The sequence below is a fragment of the Panonychus citri genome, unplaced genomic scaffold (assembly GCF_014898815.1).
Source record: "Panonychus citri isolate SS breed McGregor unplaced genomic scaffold, ASM1489881v1 Contig00072, whole genome shotgun sequence".
NCBI classification, from domain to species: domain Eukaryota; kingdom Metazoa; phylum Arthropoda; class Arachnida; order Trombidiformes; family Tetranychidae; genus Panonychus; species Panonychus citri.
The window spans coordinates 868,857-887,214 of NW_026515477.1; the positions used below are offsets into that span (position 1 = coordinate 868,857).

General features: G+C 29.5%; 1 protein-coding gene across 1 annotated transcript in view; it reads right to left on the reverse strand.

Annotated features, from left to right (window-relative positions):
* Positions 1-4,961: 4,961 nt before the first annotated feature.
* LOC128386482 (cell adhesion molecule Dscam2-like) overlaps positions 4,962-18,358 on the reverse strand; it is a 39,326-nt gene continuing 25,929 nt past the window's right edge. Inside the window, 7 exon segments of the mRNA XM_053345517.1 lie at positions 4,962-5,222; positions 5,969-6,369; positions 6,372-7,106; positions 8,568-8,750; positions 8,832-9,260; positions 14,535-15,155; positions 17,649-17,951. Coding sequence (XP_053201492.1) covers positions 6,113-6,369; positions 6,372-7,106; positions 8,568-8,750; positions 8,832-9,260; positions 14,535-15,155; positions 17,649-17,951 — 2,528 coding nt within the window. The 3' untranslated portion in view covers positions 4,962-5,222; positions 5,969-6,112.

Sequence of the window (18,358 nt, forward strand, 5' to 3'; positions counted from 1 at the left end):
ATGAAAAGAAACATGAGAGAAAATCGATTAACAACAATCGATACAACCGACTATCGATTATTCGAAAAGCGCCAACTTTAAATTTGAAAAATTCTAAAAATTTTCATTATTAATCGAAACTATTAAAGTTAATTAGCAGAGATAATGTTTCTAAATGAATAAAAATTAACAAGCAAAAGCTAGAGAAAAGGTTCTCATAGAAATTTTAAGCCATAATCAAACATAAAGGCAAAAAAAAAGAAGATAAAAAAAACAATTGAGTTACTTTTATGTATCGACAATAAGTTGATTGTTGTTGTTTGATTAAATGATTAATTTAAAATTAAATTACATTAAATGTACAAAAGAAATAAAGTTTAATCAAACAAAAATCAAAATTAAACAAGATTAACGTTGAAAATGAAATGAGAAAATGTTTATCCTCCAAATGGAAAAAAAAAGTTGAATGAAAATATTGAGTAAATAAAATTGAGTAAAATTGAAGTAAAATGAACAAATTGATGATGATTATCATCATCTCTAGATGATAATGATGATAAAGGTGATGAAAAGTAGGTTCATACAAGTGTAAATGGGTTAACTATGAATTCTCATAGTAATTTTATCCTTCGACAAACTTGTCGATAGTTCATGGACCATGAAGATGATAAGGATGATAGAAAGAAAAAGTGAGAAAGATATAAGATGATTAGGAAGATGAAAAGACTTTATTTATATGTATTATTTTATATAAATCACAGTGATTTCCATTGAAGCGAGAGATGATATCGAAGAGATATAAATATTATCATGATAGAGAAAAGTGAAAAGAGAGCAAGATGATGATGATGATAATGATTCTTCAGGAGGAGGGAAAAAAAGTAGGAAATATCATCTAACTGAATCCATGGATTTGAATTTCATTTTCCCTCTCAGTCCATTGAAATCTGAATCAATTTATTTGGACTGGAAAAGAAATGATAACAATTTAAAACCATTTCCTCACCTTGGATTATTATTATTTCCTGTTTTCTTATTTTTCCAGGATAAATAACAAATGATAATAATCAGAGTTTGAGAAAACCATGATTATCATGATGAAATTGTTATGAAAACAAAGACAGAATTTGATGGAAATATATTATTATTACCATAGAAGGAAAAAAAAAGTTCAATATCTTTTATATCAAGTATCCATTTGTTATCATTATCATCGAGACAGAATCTGAACATTCGTCGATTTCAACTTTATATGTAACTCAGTTAATCTCCAATTCTCAATTTAAATTGTTATGATTACTGTTATCATGAAATCTTGAAGACCAATCATGTTTTCCATTCCGAAAAAGTCATAAAATGATTCGAGAGATAACATTGAATATCCTCGAAAAATTTGTCGAAACTTTTATTTGTCCAGAACTTTTTTCTCCTCTTGTAACATTCATAAATATATTTCTTTCTCTACAAACAATAGCCCAGGGAAAGAAAAATATAAATTATTATCGAAAACAATGATAATAATATAATAATTTCATTCCATTTCTACCAATAAGAATATGAAGAAAAATAAAAATGAAATAATTTCTAGAGAATCGTCATCATCATAAATATGTACATTTATCATGAAGAAATCAGTCCCAATATTGTCAGTAAGTTTACAAGATTGATTTGAACTGGTTGATAACAATTCTTACCCTGACATATTATCATCATCAATTTTGATGGCAACATTTTCCTTGGGAAATTCACTCAGAATTTTCATCACAATCCTCAAACATCATGTCTAAATAAAGTAATAATTTCACTTTGATAATAATAATCATCATCATAATCAACGACATAAAGACAAATGAAAAGCTTTTATATTCATCAAAATTATTTAATAAAAAAAGAGAAAAAGTTTTGACAGAATTTTCCAGTTCAATGAATTCAATACATTTAATATTTCTATTACTTTTTCTCATGATAATTACAACATTTACCTTTATTATTATCGGACAATCATGAGAATAAATTTCAACTCCAATTCTAAATTAGAATGCTAGAATTTTCTTCCCAGAACTTTAAGTTTGTATTTCATATATTCTAAGATATTACTCATTAGATACTTTTCCTTACGATGAGGTTGATAAAGAAAAAACAAATTGATGATCATCTCGATCTTCCTTTTGTGCTGAAGGAAACAAAAGATTCTGAAAAAGATGATGATGATGAGGATGATCAATAGCGAAGACAAGAAGTGAGTAATCATGAAAGCAATTGATTCCGGAAGAACTGACAAAAATCTTATTTCTCTGACAATTCGGTTTTCAGGATTCTTTTTTATCATCTTCATCCTCATCCTCATCATAATCATCATCAATTCTTTTCATTATCATTTCGGATGATAAAAAATGATGCTGATGAATGATGTTGTCCTAATTTATCTTCCATCTCCACCCATTTTACCTCCTTCAGTGTAAAGTTATCTGATGACAGAGGCAACAAAAAAAGTCGCAACTCTTATAACTCATATTTGAGTATTTCAATGAGCCAAAGCCTGGAAATGTTCAAAGAAAACAATGAAACCGCTAACATGGGGTGAAGATAAATTTATCATGGTAATAATTTCTCAATGATTTATCTCATCTTCTCGAACAATCAGAACTGTTTTCTGTTCGTATTGTTATTTTACTGATCAATTGAATTTCTGAGCAGTTGATATTTCGCGAGATTCCAATTCATATTCAGTCACCACCAATAAGAATCCTCAATTATAACCAACAGCTTATTTCTAGTTAATTGATAAAGTGATTTAGTGATCGTGCTTAATCATAGACATGATTCAGTTATTATTAATATCATGAAAAAAATAAAGTTGAAAAATGCTTCAGGCTATTAGGAAGCTCAATCATTTCAATTTACTTCCTGTGATAGTCTATTATAGTCATCTCAACTAGAGTAAGCAATACAAAAATCCGCCTAATCAAAATTGGGACAGTTTTAGGACTCGGAGAGCCAAGCTCATCTTCCTCCTCTTTTTCAGCAGCTTCATCGAAAAAACTTAGAGTGATCTTCAAGCTCTCGTCTATCTTTTCTTTGCGATATGCCTAATAAAGATTGAAAAAAAAGACACTGAGCGATCATTGTGATTTGATCAATTCTGTTCATCTCCAGTGTCGTACCGAAATAAATGATAAAATGAAAGTTTAAGTTTAAGTTTAGTTCAAAATTAAGAAAAGATACAGAAGAAAGAATTCAAAACGAATAAACGTTGAAACTCTAAAAGTAAATTATTTCATTAATAAGTTTTAAGGAAAAGGATAAGAAACTCACGATGTTCCTGGTTGGTTCATCTTAATAGCTTCAGAAGGTTCGGTTGAATTTTATTGCTCAGTAAACTCGCGAAAATATCGTAAAGATCCAAGATTTGGAAACTAGATGAAAGCAGGGCATTTCGCAGAGTTTACAACAAGTTTTCTTAAATATCTCGTTATTTTTGAGTGTTCAGATGCCAGATTCAAATCATGAGAATTGTTGCGATACTCAAACGTTAAGTTAAAATGTCAAGGTCATTTCGGTCATTCTGTTAGGATACGGTTTCAAGGTCATCTGATGGTACCAATCATAATAGTAACCGTATCCTAACAGAATGACCTTGATATTGTAATTTGAAAATTGATTATCGTCCAAACTCCCATGGCTCGAGCCTAGGATCTGAACACTCAAAAAAAATTTTCCACGAAAAACTTGTTGGAAACATGGCGAATGACCTATAATTTGTACAGCGACTACTCAAGAAAAAGAATGCATAAGAATGCGAATCCCTATGAAAAAATACTGTAAGAAGATAAAGTCAGTCAATTTCGAAACTATGTTCACTTATGCCAACTAGCAAGATTCAGATAGAACATTTTATTCATACAATTATCGACTTGCAACAAAGTATCAGGTGAATTTCAATCAGTTCAGATTATTCATGAATCTTATCATCGATTGAGTAGATTTTCACTCACATCTCAATAAGAATAACCTATGAGACATGATAACTTCATGATATCTTTTTAAAATTCTGAACATGATGTTGAAACGATCTCAGTGAATAAAATGATATCAAAAAATCCGAAAATTTATTGTTCCAATGGTTCAAATAGAAACGGTTCTTATTTCTTAAAGTTCTCATGATAATATCAACCAGATTATCTGAATGTCTCCAAATTTATATGTTCTCAGATTTATCTGATTAAAAAAATTAATAAAACTGTTCTAGAGGAAAACTTTTAATCGCAACTGAGAATTGAAAGTTTTACAATTGGATTTATATGTTATCGTTGTAATCATCTAAAAGAAATACAATTTGTGGTGATAATTCAATGAAATGAATACGAAAAGTTTTTTTCCAAGACAGAATTTTATTCATATTCAACATTCTGCAAATATTTTCAGTTGTAAAATTTTATTACATTTTCATGATAGAAAAGTTATTATATCACATGATCACTTTATCTCGGTGGTAAAAATTTTAAGCATTTTATGAGGGAAAAAAGTTCATTGACATGAAATTGAGAAAATTAGATAACGATGAATAATAATAACATTGATTAGAACAAGTCAAGATAATTCGAGATATTTATTCATAGAATTGGTAAAAATTTGAAAAGAAGAAAATTTTTCCATGAGCGTCATATTCTGGTGTGAATTTCGGACCATCAGAATTTTTTTATCCTTCTGATAATCCATTTTACTAGTTAATTAGTAACCATCTCATGATATTGGATCATGAAAGTTGATGAAACTTTGACTCTCAAGGTTATCAGAGTTTCTGATCATCCCAAACTCATCATATAGTTGATCAGAGAGATTGAAAGTGAAACGATGACACTCTCAGTTTCCGGTTCCTTCGTTTTTTCCCTTCACATTGTCATCTCCATCCTCATCTTTCATCAAAGTGTAACAAGATGATCCGATATCTTTACGATTGCTTTGATTACTTTTCAGATGAATCTTTAATGTTTAAGCTTAGCTCATGAAGATTTCATGGGTTGATCCCAGAGTTTCTCGATGATCATGATGATAAACGTGATTGAATGAGCACGAAGATAAGAAAGTGTTAAAAAAAGTTCTCTTCTCTTTTTATCGATATCTTTTCATCTAATCCTCGTCCTCATCCTCATTATCATCATCATAGTGTATCATGAGCTCCTTTATCATCATGCTCATGGTTGATTCCATTGTTGTTTCAGTTTTTTTCCTCGGACAAAAACCTTCAAGAAAAATCAAAGATAGAAAAGAGAAGTGAGTGAGTGAGTGAGAGAGAGAGAGAGAGAGATGAAAATAATACATCAATCATCATTAGCTGATGGATTTGTTATTGATTGTAAACTAAATTAGTGATTCTTATAGATTGGGCTCTAAATTGTTCACCGAGACTCCTTCTAATTAGCTTAATATATTGATTGCTTGTAACTATTAAATTGAACAAGAGAGAAACAGAAACACAAATCAACAAGAGATAAACTTTTCTGCTCAGTGGGAAGATGATAATAAGAGAGGGAGAGAGAAGATGAAGATGAGGAAAAAGCAAAAATTCTTGGAGAAAAACAGTCACAAAAAAAAGAGATGAGGATAAAAATAACAACAGCAGGGAGTGAGTTCAGGGAAAGTTCAGTGGGAGAAGAAAAAAAAATCATTGTTACTCTCATATAATGATAAACAATAATTTTCAACAAGCCAATTAGTTATCATATGTTCATCATGGTGATTGTTGTTATATAAAAATAAAGTGTTTCAAGGAAAACAATCAAGGAAAGTTTAACAATTAATCAAAGTGATTACATAAAGATGCATGTAAGTGTTACTCTAATCAAGTAATTGTGAATAAAAATTAATCCACAAGCAATAAATTACAAGGAATTAAAAGATTTATATCATTAAGATTGTGGTGGTTCTCATGTATGGAAAGGGTTAATTGGAATATCTTTTTTGTTTGTAATATTAATATGAAACTCACCATGAGCAATAAATCAGAAAATTGATACAAAAAATTGTATATAAGATAATCCATTAAATCATGTAAGTGATTTAATAATAGTAATAATTTGGTCCCGATCGGTTTTGTTGATATTATATTTTCCAGAATTTTTGTTATCAAAACTTATTCAAGACTTGGTGATACTGAATTCAGGTTAACACGTTTCAGGAAAATCGGTGTATCGTAATCATGGTGATAAGGATGACCTGTTGTCGATGTTGTTGTTGTTGTTGGTCGATTCAATGGTCGAAGTTTATATGTTTCATCGCACGATTTACCATATTCTTGAGTTCGATATTCTTCAATTCTAGATAAGGCATAAGGTGATGGATAATAGATTGATTGATTTCCCCTGATTGACGATAACCAATTCCTGTACCGATATTAATTCCTCCTCCTCCTCCTCCTCCTATTGCATTGCCATTGCCCATTATACCTCCGATTCCTGTTAATTGTCCAACGGTTTCACAAGTCGATCTGATTTCGGTTGATGTTGACTCTGTTTTATAAGGATTACCTGTTGATGAGATTACCGGTGACCCGAGATCACCATTATTGTTATTATTGTCAATCTTGTAAACACTTTCATTGAGTGTCGCTGAAACAGATAGACTAGGATCAGAATTACCACCATTTTGAATATAAGCTTTTCTCATTTGTAGAGAGCAAATAACAATTAACCCAAGAGTCAATACTCCAAGACCACAAAGAATAGGTAATATTAAATTCAATTGTTGGACAACCCATTTAGAGGTGAAAGAGAGCTTATTATTTCCTGATTCACCATCAAGCTCAGTTGATACAGATAAAGGTGGAATAAGTGTTCCATCAATTGTTGTGGTGGCGAAAACAAATTCAGCATCCGTGGTTCCAGCTTCATTTTCCGCTCTCATTAAAAGGTTATACCAAGTGGCCGGAAGAAGATCAGGAATGGTTATCGTTGGTGTTGTCGCAGGAACAGAGGACTGAAGTAAAATCCATTCTCGATCTCCGTTTCGTTTATATTGAATATCGAAGGCCAAAATCGGACAACCATTTGAATGCCAAGCATGAAGATTGAGTAAAACTGCCGTTGAATTTGACTGAAGAAATGAGGATTTATCAGGAGCCACCGGAGCTAAATCATAACAAGAATTACAAAAGAGAGAGAGACAAAATTATCAATCACCTTACCCTGAAATCTTGAATCAAAATTACCGATAAACACTCAATGGAAAACCAAATCAACAACTAATACCCTGAGAATCCAATGAATGCTGACTCAATATTTCTTGACCCAATTCTGATAATCGTAAATGTTATTATATGAGATAACCTTTATCTCCTTAAGATGATGAGGATAATCATTGACATTTTGACCATTGAAAAGGATTAACTTTTTTTTTCATTCTGTCAACATACTAACATTAGTTTCCTTGTCCAATCTGATTTTATTCAATTCTATCAATGAACTTAATCCAACATGTAATAATAACAATTCAACCCTTCCCATCATTTAATTAGTTATCCCAAAGTATTATTTTCACAATCTTCATTAATCATTAACAAGAAAATTCATCATGAAAATACAATTAGATTATGAATACTCTGAATTTCTTGATCTTCTTGCTGAGTAAACACTAACCTGCCAATGATAATTAACAATAAACAATTTAACAACAACAAGATTACAAAATTAAATATATAATTAGGAGGAAAAATATAAGTAGAGACAAAAAAATCTAATTACAAACAATTTAAATGTGCCGTTAGTTATTTAGTTAATTATAGATTGTCATCAACCAACAATCTAATAAATTGTCCTCGTCGTATGTATCATTTAATTACTAACTCTATCTCCCTAATTAATAATATACACACACAATACAATTAATGATACAACCAACAATTATAATTTTAGATCAACGAGTTAACTTGATTGTTGTTAATTAATAATGAGGATAAGTTTCTAAATGAATGTAATGTTACAATAATCAATCAAATGTTGATCATTAAAATCAACAAACTCAATTTATTAATTCAATAAGATAGTTGCAGGTAAATATCATCATCAATTCAACTAATTGCTAATGATTAGTTAACTGTTTCAATGATTACCTTGGATTAGCAGTTTCCATCAGCAATACTTAGTTAATTAGGATTGTTAAAAGTTTCTAATTGCTTCAGATTAGCAGAATTTTCTCTCTCTCTCTCTTGATTGTGATTAACTAATCGAAACCAAAAGATCATGATACTTAAGAATTACTATCAAATATTGGGAGAGTTCATCTGAGAAAAATGTTCCCATGAATAGTTAATTCCTAGATCATTATTCATTCATTGGACTGATAATCTCAAATCTATTAATAGTAATAATATTTTCCCCTGAAAAATCTCAATGTTTCATTTACCATAAGATTATGAGAATTTTAAATCATGGATTAATAATGAAATACTCATGAAGATAATGTAATAATAATGAGATAAGTTCCAATAGAGTTTAAGTTAGATGAATTTTTCATCAAAATTATTGATTATTGTGTGAGAGTTATTGATTGACCAAGACTCTGAGTGAATTTATTTGGATAAAACTAATTACCTGTTCCTTCAGTTCGAGCAATTATCGTATCAGAGTGATCCCCCTGTCCAGCATCATTTAATCCTAGAACGTAAATTTGATATTTTGTACCACATTGGGCCTGATAAATTGTGTAACTGGTCAGAGAATTGACTTGTTGTGAGATCCATTCTTTACCCTCAGCTCGATAAAAGATTAAATATCCTGAGGAAAAAGTTTGGAGAGAAAAAATTTACAGATTAATATCTTATACATGTAATTGTAAATTCTGTTTCAATATCTTACCTGTAACAGGCTCATCTCCTGATGGTTCCCATGAAAGGTCAATAGTTGACGGTGATGAACCAACAACATTCAACAGGGGACTTTTAGGCGCATCATATTGAAGTGTTTCCCCTGACAAAGGGTCACTAAATGGACCATCACCAGCGGTGTTAAAACCTTGAACTTTAACCTCATACCGAGTCAACTTTTCCAATCCACCAATGGTATACTCTTCCCTGGCACCTTTACTCCCACTTGCTGATCCTGAAACTTCAACAGTCTTGATGAAATAAGGTGAATCAATTTCAGCCTTTCGATAAGCAATATGATAACCTGTTATCCTTGGTTCCTTTGAATCTCCATCTGATGATTTTGGCGGGTTCCAGGAAATTTTCAGGATACTTGAACCCTTAGGGGTTATCCTAACATCCTGAGGTGGAAAGACAGGTTCTGTTAAGAGGTAGAGGGAAAAAATAAATTATTGATTGACAATAGTAAATGTTGTTGATAATAATTTTTTTTAATATAAACTGGAAAACTTTTGATAAAAGTTAAATATTCAAAGTGATTTACATATTCAAATAATCATTGAATTGAATGAAATACTCAAATATGTAGACACACACAAAACATTTACCACTCAGATGAAAATTAAACAACTAACAGCAATTTAATTAACTCACAATAATTAGATTAACAGTTTTTCATGAGGAAAACAAAGAGACAATTGAATTTACTTATTTATCAAAAGTTTACAAATAGAGGAACAATTTAAACTTTTAATCAATAATTTCATCAGAAAACTATTTCAATCATGAGCAATCTATTTAGAGAATCAAATCTATTCTAACAATTAATTTAATTATTCAGAAAATTACTAAGAAAACTAATTGTTACAACTTTTGATTAGATAAATATTTGATTAACTAACATCATCATGGTGATTACATTTAAGATTAATGTAAATCTATCAATGGAAAAGTAAATTTATCAAAAGATTATCATGATTATTGAATATTTATCAGTTAATTTTTCAATTCAATGATAACTCAGATAATCAGATTAACAATTATTTTGTTATTAGAAAATGAAAACGATAAAAAAATATCACCAAATGAAATAATAATAATATAATCATTAATAGGAATTATAATTTAATAATAATCCGTTTGAACTATGGGAAGAAAATTAAATTAATCAGTTGATTGTTTTTATCATTTTTTTTAACAATTTCAAAGTTAAAATCAAACTAATTAACTTTTCAATACCTTTTAAGAAGATTATTATAATATAATGTAGTTAATTGTTCATTCAAATTGATTAATTGATTTCTCAACATCCTTCAAATTGTTAGAATTTAATCATTATAATGTTTGTGAATTTGATTTTAATGATTAACATTTTTCTGGTTTAATTCAATTTAAACTTTTAATGAATTGTTTTTCATCATCATCATGTTGACATACCTTCAATTCAAGTAAGCTTAAAAAGTTAATTGCTGTTAATTGTTGATTACATAGAAACGGACTAATGATCATTAATTAGTTTCCAGATGATTAAGGTTAAACTTCAATCTGTTTAATTGCAAATGAATTGAAGGTAATGTTGACATCGGAATCGATAAATGAAATAATGTTCACCTTAATTACCTTTGTGGTGTTGCCATGAAGTTTGACAGAAATGAAAAGTTGAAGGGTAATTAAAGATCATCTAAATTTACAATCTAATTTTATTAATATACCTGAATCATTTTCTACGGATTATCAGAACTGCAAATCAATTTAATGAGCCTGAACATCAAACAGAATCAATTCATGGCAAAATTTCATTGGAACTTTGTTTTTACAATTGAAAGAAATCATGTTTCAACCTTACTAAAAGTCAAAGGAATATTCAACATATCGAAGTGATAATTAATCCAATCAGAACAAAATTTAGAACTGAAAGTTTCAAGCTTGGACTTTATTGAAAAGGGGGAGAGTTCATGAGAATCAATCAATTTTTTGATGATGGAAAAAAATAGAAAACACTTTGCCAACTTTGGAAGACTGAATAATGTGTTTAGCCTCGAGCACATGGAACTTTTTTCGGCATCGTTGTATCATCGTTTTGGAAGAAAAATGAAGATACAAATGATACCAAGCGGAAGTAAATTATGCCTAAAGATGAAGTCAGGAAGAAACCAAATCATAAAGAGGAAGAAAAAATGTCACTCATGTTACAGAAAGAACGAAGATAAAAATTAGATAGATCGATATGAGGCGAAAATTTAAGCTCTCACCATCTTAGGCGATAAATAGCCAAATAATTACAACTTGATTTCAGATTCTAGGAAAAGTTCAGAGCTCAGTTCATTAGCTTCCTGTGAAGAAAGTTTCCCTTGAATAAATATCGATAATAAATAGATATTATCAACTATAAATCTCATTAGAACACAAAAGGTATATAAATCGTTACTAATACAATTATCAATTCTTGACAGGAAAAAGTCACCTTGAAATTTCATGTTCCATAAAATCTGATGGTTGATTGAATGCGGAAAAACTTTCTACTCAAATAACTATTAATTTAAGGAATCGGATGAAAATCACATTGCCTGAAAGTGAATAAAATGAATATGAAGAAGATGAAGAAAAAAACCTTCAAGGTAGAATTGAATCATTTTGGAATCTGAATAACAAAAGATGATAAGCTCATAATCGATTCTCTTTTTCTACCTTTTCATATTCTCATTCAGAATTTAGATTCTCTCATGTCTTACTTTTCTCTCTCTCTCTCTCTCTCTTTCTCTTTATCATCTATTTTTTTTATTAACTTTTCGTTACGAAGCAAGAATAGAGAAGAGTAAAAAAATGTTCGAAAAAGTATCATTTCTTTTCCAACTCACAGTCGAAGAAACATGAAAATGAAGATAAAGATGACAAAGCAATAGATATGATGCTCATGGTGATGATGATGATGATCCAGAAGAGAGAATAGTTCAGTTACAATCAGAATTCAGAGTTTTCTTTTCCCCATTGAGAGTTTACATGAAGGTGAAAAAAATATATACTGAAAAGTGAAATTTACAACATTGATCGGAAATTGATTAGAATCACATTCGTCTGAATACAAATAACATCATCTACAATTTTCATGGTATTATTGTCATTTCTGATTCTATCATGAATCCTGTTTGGATTCGTTTTTTTCCAGAATAAAAGAGCAAAAAGAAAATTCTTCCCCTGAATATTATGCATTCAATTTAACTTGAAACCAAAATTCATTCGTAATTCGTATGCAGGAATAGTTAGATTCCCAATTTGGAATCATTGTAAAACAATGATAATAGAATAGACTATTAAATGCACAATCAGTTGATTCCAATTGCGAAAATTTTTTTGTCAATTTGTATTTGAATTCGAAATTTTTGAATAAAAATATTCTCAATGTTGGTCAGTTTATATTGTTCATCATGAACGCTGAACTTTCAATGATTGATGATTGAATGGAAATCTGTTTCCAATGAGATCAATGAATGATTCTGACAAAATGATATCGATAAGTTATGATTTCATCTGAATACATGATAAATTATTTCGTAACCAGAAACACAGAGTTTTGTGTTTTACTTCACCGAGAAAATAAAAGTTCAACATGATAACGGAAAAAAATAAAATAAAACAGAATTGATAACAGAACAAAAAATTATAATTCTACTTTCTTTTCTCATTCACTTCAGTTGATAGTTGGAAACAAATGATTTTTATATCAGCTTCAATCGAGTATTCACTTCATTTATCATGCAACTAAATTCCTAGTCAACAATAATGATAATATAAAACAGATGATATTCTGATGTTACCAATGGACAGAAACATAGGTCAGCATTCATATTTCGAGTTCATAGAGATCATTTCAGTTCTTAATCGATTACTTATCATGAGAACTTGATAATCGTTTATTCTGAACCAAAAAGTGAAATAAAAACCAGAGACAAGGTCATATGAAACTCTGAAAATTGTCATTCGTTTGTAAAGGTCGATTAAAGAAATATTATTCTCATAATCGAATCTCAATTCGGGACATTGAAAATCGTTAGATATTCTGATCACCACTAAAGAATTCTGTATCTAATAGTAAAGTTTAATTATCATTTCTTTTGAAAAAAAATTGTGAGCTTAAACCGATCAAAATTCACAGAGAAAATTTTTTGTAACTGAGCATTTTCTATGGTGAAAATGGTGAAATTTAATAAACTAAATCAATGAAATATATGATTACGATAATAGAGATAAAAAGAGTTGATAAAATATGAAGAAAATAAATTTTGACATTGGTAATGGTTTTGTCTATTTCTTTCATAGCATTCAGATCAAAATTTTCCCGTTTTCATGGTGATACACTGAATTATCTGAATACTTTCACAACAGGGAATCAAAGCTAACGATGAAAAATAGTGACTATAAATAGGTTCCTTTTAGTTTCCATTAAGTTTACTATTGTGTTTCAATTTCAATCCTAATTATCTCCATTTCTCAGTCATTGTTTATTATCAACAGAAAAAGCCCCATGAAGAGAAAACATCAGCATGAATTCAAAAATATCGGAATATCGATATTTAGACTTAGAGTTATTTTTCTTCATTCATAGTTTAAACCTCATTAAATTACCAATTCCCAAAGAATCAACTGATAAAATGTTAAATTTCGCTAAGAAACAACAGTAAATGAAATTCATTCTTGATTTGTTCATAAGAATCTGAGATTTTCATGAGAAAATAAAGTCTTCTAAACTACCTTGAAGATTTTGTCCTCAATCTATCAAATCCCAGAATAGAGATCATCTCGATCATCGTGATAATAGTTATCCTTTCTCATTCCAATTATCTTTTGATACACTTTCATCTTTTTTCATCTTCTCATCTTTCTTCATCTTCAATTTCTAACCTTTTCCCATTTTCTTTACCAATTTAATATCTTTCAAAGTGTGAACAAAGCAATTGACTGGGAGGTGTAACAATAACATGGAACCAAAAGTCTAATGATAAAAAATAATAATATTAGCTCTCTCTCTCTTCTCGTTTTCTCTCTCTCTCTCTCTCTCTCTTCCTATTATCGCCATCATTAATGAGCAATGAACTTTCAATTTTCCAATGTCTATCAAGTAGAAGTAGAGAAGAAAAATTCTCTATCACAAAATAAGAAATAAAATATATCACAAATAAGATAAAGAGAATCGGTAGTTACTAAAGTTTCAGTCACACCCTGAAAAAAAGTGTTTCACTTGGATTGTGATGAAAAAGGATGAAAAAAAAGTTTTTTCTCACACCATGAAAAAGAAAGGAAGATTCTTCATGCTATCGAAATTAAATTTTCAGATCAGAACTTGGACTTAGAAAGATAAGAAAAAAAAAAGTTTCTTCATTTTTCTGCTTCTCGAATCCTCACCATTCAATGCTCTCTCCTGAAACCATTATATTATATTACATATTGAATCAATTGTGTGAATGGTGAAAGATGAAAGTGAAAAAATAATATTATCTTTATAATGGGTTGAATCAATTCTTTTACCATGAACCTTAAGGCTACTGAACTGATTTACTTTTCACCAAATGATGATATGTACCACCATTATTATCGTTTCTCTCTTGTCTCTTATTTCTCACTCTCTTTTATTATTATTTTTAGAACTTTTTTATCTTCACTTTCAACGAATAGATAAGATAACGGTGAATGGTCTTACCTTTTTCTAATGTTACCTGGGTAATTGACTGGGAAGATTCTGATGACCCAAGAGCATTTTTAGCGATCACTCGAAATTCATAGTTAGTTGTTGGCTTTAGATTATCAATATAGAGAGAAGTTGATAAACCTGAATCTCTTGACTCGGTTACTTTTGTATTCCATGATGACGATGATGATATTGGACGATATTGAACAATATATTCCATTATTGGTGAGTTACCGTTATATGGTTCGGACCAGGATATTAGTAGAGAATCGCTTTTAACTTCACCAATGTTGAGATTTATTGGTGTTTCTGGTGTTTCCTGGACAATTAAACGAAATGTTTTCTCAGCTGAACCAAAAGGATTCGTGGATATACAAGTGAACAAAGCTGAATCACTTCTATCTACGGAACCAATAATTAAATCAACTGAAGAGATTAGATTATCGGAAACGGAAGTTTTCTTATTCTCTTCCATCCTGTATCGACCTCCAATCATCAACTGTTCCAGATCAACATCATCCTTTTTCCATGAGTAACTTAATGGATTATCACCTGAGGCATTACATGTTAATCTAACGGATTCACTTTTTTTCACGATTTTCGATACAAAGGTTGAACCAAATGTCGGAGGACCTGAAAAAATACAAGAACACAAAAAGAACGAGAGAAAAATTCAGATCATTCAATCGATTTGATCACATGAATAAAATGTTGACATCTCTCTCTCTCTCTTAAAGCTCATTAAAAAATGAAAATCTGTCATTGAGAGAGAGAGAGAGAGAGAGAGAGAGAGAGAGAGAATTGTGATAAATTCCTAGTGAAATATTCGAGCATCCAAAAGGATAATTGAGATAAATTCATTCTGTCAACAGGCAAAGAGAGATGGTTAATATAACATATCGAACTGAGAGAAAAATTTATATTAAAATAGCATCATCCTGATAATCAGTTGCAATTTTTTTCTCTCAATATTTTCAGTTCATACTACGATTCCAAGAATTCTGGTAAATTGATAATCGTTAAACTCATACAAAAAAAGAGTGAGAGAGGAAAAAAGATTAATATTTTCACTTTCTCTGAGTATAATTTATCGTTAAATTCATTATGATCACAAGTAATAACCTCATGATATTATTATCATGTTAAATACTCGATTAGTGTCTAATCATATTTCACCAAGAAAAATATCTAAAAAAAATGCTACAACAATTGTTTCCTTTATATAAATATAAATATAACAGAATCTTGTCTTTCTTCAAGAATTTTCAGAATTTTAACAATTCAGAGAAAATCATAAATGATAACTTTTCTTCAACAATATGTATGCCACATAGCATTTAATACACTGAGTAATATCATCATGATATTAATAATAATATAATGATAACATGGCGTGATATGATTACCACTATTCTGATTATCATGATAAACAGAATAGGAAAATAAGTCTTATCCATCATGTTGCTATTATTTTTCAATTCTGCCAACATGGTGAATGGATGAATTTCATTCCCGCTTCTTATTTGGTTTAAAAATTCAAGTGATTTATGTTTCTTTTTTGTGTCATATCAACATTTTATTTCTTATGAAAATGTTTTACTCACAAATCTTAATGATTATCATCATCAAGATATTATAATTCCGTCATGTTAAACAATATTAAAGGTGAAATGAGTTAACAAGATCAAAACCCTAGATTAAAGGTTATTAAAATTCAATATTAAGCTTATCTAATAATATTTTTCTCACAAAGTTTAAAGTGGGTATTCAGGTTATTTGGAAATTTATTTTATCTTTGAGCAAATTTACTCATCTACCCTCATCAATATGAGAACTTATCAATTATTCACTTTATGAATATACGATAATATCAACAGGTAATTCTCAATTTAATGGAGCTTGTTATCATCTTCTTACTGCCAATTCCAACTGATTCATTCATAATTGAACATTACGAGTATTCATATTTAAGCCTGTTTTTCATCATTGTCATGGAATACAAAGAAAAAAAAAATAAGATAATAAAATATTTCATGAAACTGAACTGGTGGAAAAATATTTAGGCGAAAAATTAAACGAGTGAAATATTATTACCATTAGAATAAGGAAATAACGGTAAATGTGAATTGAATGAGGAGGAATAAAAGTAAGAGTAAGATGAAGATGAAGATAATTGGGATGATATCAAAAGAAATGAATCCAATTCAATTTTCAGTTTCAATTCACATTTTGTTTTATATTTTTTTTCCTCATTCACTTAAAACTCAAATGAAGAAACCAATTGAAAATTGGATTACATTCAACAGAACAAATTTGAATAAGTCTTTCACTTAACTTGTCTTTTTTTCTTACAATTTTCTCATCATCTTCATCCTCATCCATTCAAATTCCTCCAAGTTAAAAATATCATCTCACATTTTCAGCTACTGAGAACTTCATCTCTTCCCATCAGAACATTATCTTTATCCTTTTCTCGTGATTAACTTTAAATAAGTTGAACAATCTCAATAATCATTTTCCATCAGCACAAATCAATATCAATCTAATGATATTCAAATAATTATCTTTGATTATTTTCACAGACCTGTGAACATATTAATGTGTTTATCCAACCAATAAAAATATGCAATGCTAATTAATATCATTATTAAAACCTATCAACATTTCGCCTGGTATATCATTATTATCACACAATTTTCCTCTTCCATCCATCTAATCAACAGAATATCTAATTTCATCTTTCAGAACTTTTTCCCATTCAGTTTCCCATCATGTAATATAAAAAAAAACATCACCTTCAAGCAATAACCTTTTACTTAATGATGGAAAAGTTAAGTTTAGTAATAACTGAGGGCTAAAAAAAAGCTTATTAACATTCATCTTGATTGATTCTTAGCATTCAAGATGAATCATCATGAATGGATAAACTTGTGATTCCCAACTAATATAATGTTAATTGTCAGCATTTAAGTTAATCAACAGATTCAAATATCTCTATTGATATTAGATGATTTGAAAATGATAATATTACAAGTTGAAAATTTGACATCAACTTTAAGTTGATTGAAATGTGAAAGTGTTAAAGGTTAATTATATAAATATTATGATCAGTTTTATGAAACTTACTGTGAGCTTTTAAGTTGATAACTTTACTCAATGCTGGATTAACCCCATTCGTGGCTTGGCACATATATTTTCCAGAATCAGATGAGCCAACGAGATTAATGAAAAGTGACCCATTCTCCAGAATATGAATATGAGGATTACTTATAATGGTTTTAAATGTTGCTTTTGCTTCATTGGGATCAACTTCTTCCTTTTTCCAACGAATCTGAGGCTCAGGGAATCCTGAAGCTTGACAGTCAAGTATAACTCGAGCTCCATTGATTACTTCCAAGTCAATTGGTTCCTTAATCCATGTTGGTGAGACTGAAGAAGGAGAAATGATAAAAATCGATTGACATGAGATAACAAAAAAAAAAGCGGAAAGAAATAGAAACAAAATTATTCCTTCGGAAAGAAACTTTTTGAAAAACGAAAACTTTTTCTTACTTCTCATCGAATTTTCTTATTCAGTGCTAAATACATACTCTCAAAGTGTATTTGTTGTATTATTGAGATATCAAGAAAAGAAAATGATAAAATATATTCTCGAACAAGTGAAAATTTCATAACTATTCAATTCATCTGAAAAGTGAATAGTTTTCTACCTTTCTTGTGACATTTCATGATAAAGTTCTAATACCTTGAATTCTGAGCAAGTTCCAGATGTTGAAGGAAAAGTTCATTTTCACCTCTTCCACTCTCAGGAAACATAATTTCTGGAAAATATTTCT